The sequence below is a fragment of the Poecilia reticulata genome, unplaced genomic scaffold, assembly GCF_000633615.1.
Source record: "Poecilia reticulata strain Guanapo unplaced genomic scaffold, Guppy_female_1.0+MT scaffold_2904, whole genome shotgun sequence".
Taxonomy (NCBI): Eukaryota; Metazoa; Chordata; class Actinopteri; order Cyprinodontiformes; family Poeciliidae; genus Poecilia; species Poecilia reticulata.
Window position 1 is genome coordinate 1 of NW_007617625.1, and position 1,092 is coordinate 1,092.

The window sequence follows — 1,092 nt, forward strand, 5'->3', positions numbered from 1 at the left end:
AAACCAGCATTTGAGTGAACAGCACAGACTTTGAAGAAAATGAGACTCCTTGCTGACTCTTTGAGGTTGTTTACCTGGGTGTAAGCACCCATGATCTTGCGGGCCTCTTGGTAGAGAGTCTCACTGTCCCAGTGTGGATTCAGCCTCTTCAGCTGACGAGCCAAACGGTTGTGTTCACGCACAAACAGGGTGTGGATTGAGGTCAGGGCGATGTTCTCATCCACGCGGCCATCACCTGCAGAGAAATACACTAACAACTCAATTCCTGCTGACATTTTTACTTTTAGAGGCACCTAAAAATGACAAATTTACTATAATACTTAGACTTGAAAAATAGACTTGCAGGGTTTGCTCATTAGCAAATCCTGTGTTTTACAACTTGTGTTGTTGCTGAATTGTGTTTCAGTTTGTTCTGTTCTCATTGAAGACTGACTACACAGACTAAGTATTTGAGCAATTTAAATGTTTTATGTTTAAAGGATCAAGCAACATAGTGATTGCTTGATCCTTTAAAAAAATACACTGTTTTGAGACTTGTTCTTTTGTTATTATTATTTATTTTGTCAGTGAAAGATTATGTATTCAAATGTTTAACTCAATTTCTGCTTAGAAACTCACAAACCTGCAATAAAACAGGGCACCTCCCTGGCGTTGGTATTGTTGGTGACTCTTCTTCGGGTGGCGCACATTTGCACCTGCAGGGAGTGGAAGGGCAGCAGTTCGCGTCCGTTGTCCCTGAATTGGGTGTTGACGCGCAGCAGGCCGGCATCACTGGTGAGGTTACGAAGGTTCAGGGCAAGCTTCTCGTCTGAGCCATACACTTGCCCCAGATCCAGAAAGGCCGTCAGTGAATTGATCTGCTCCCTCTTGTTGGATTCTCCACCAAAATTAAATGCAGAGTAACCCGTTCCACAGGCAGGAGCAGATCTAAAGGCTGGGATGCAGCTATCTGGGCGGGAGGGAATCCGGGGGTCTCCAGAAGGGATCTGATCATTAGAAAAGCAAGAGTTTTAAGTAAAACAACAGAAAGGTGAAACAAAATGAAACAATTTGGTTTGAGCTTTGACACCAACCGGGATAGGGATGCATGGC

General features: G+C 44.0%; 1 protein-coding gene across 1 annotated transcript; it reads right to left on the minus strand.

The window, feature by feature from the left end:
* Positions 1 to 74: 74 nt before the first annotated feature.
* LOC103461614 (myeloperoxidase-like) lies at positions 75 to 1,088 on the minus strand (the record flags this gene model as incomplete). The annotated part of the gene is made up of 3 exons (XM_008403875.1): positions 75 to 235; positions 623 to 986; positions 1,074 to 1,088. Coding segments are annotated over 3 exons (540 nt in total), but the record flags the coding sequence as incomplete, so codon positions are not given.
* Between the last annotated feature and the right edge of the window lie 4 nt (positions 1,089 to 1,092).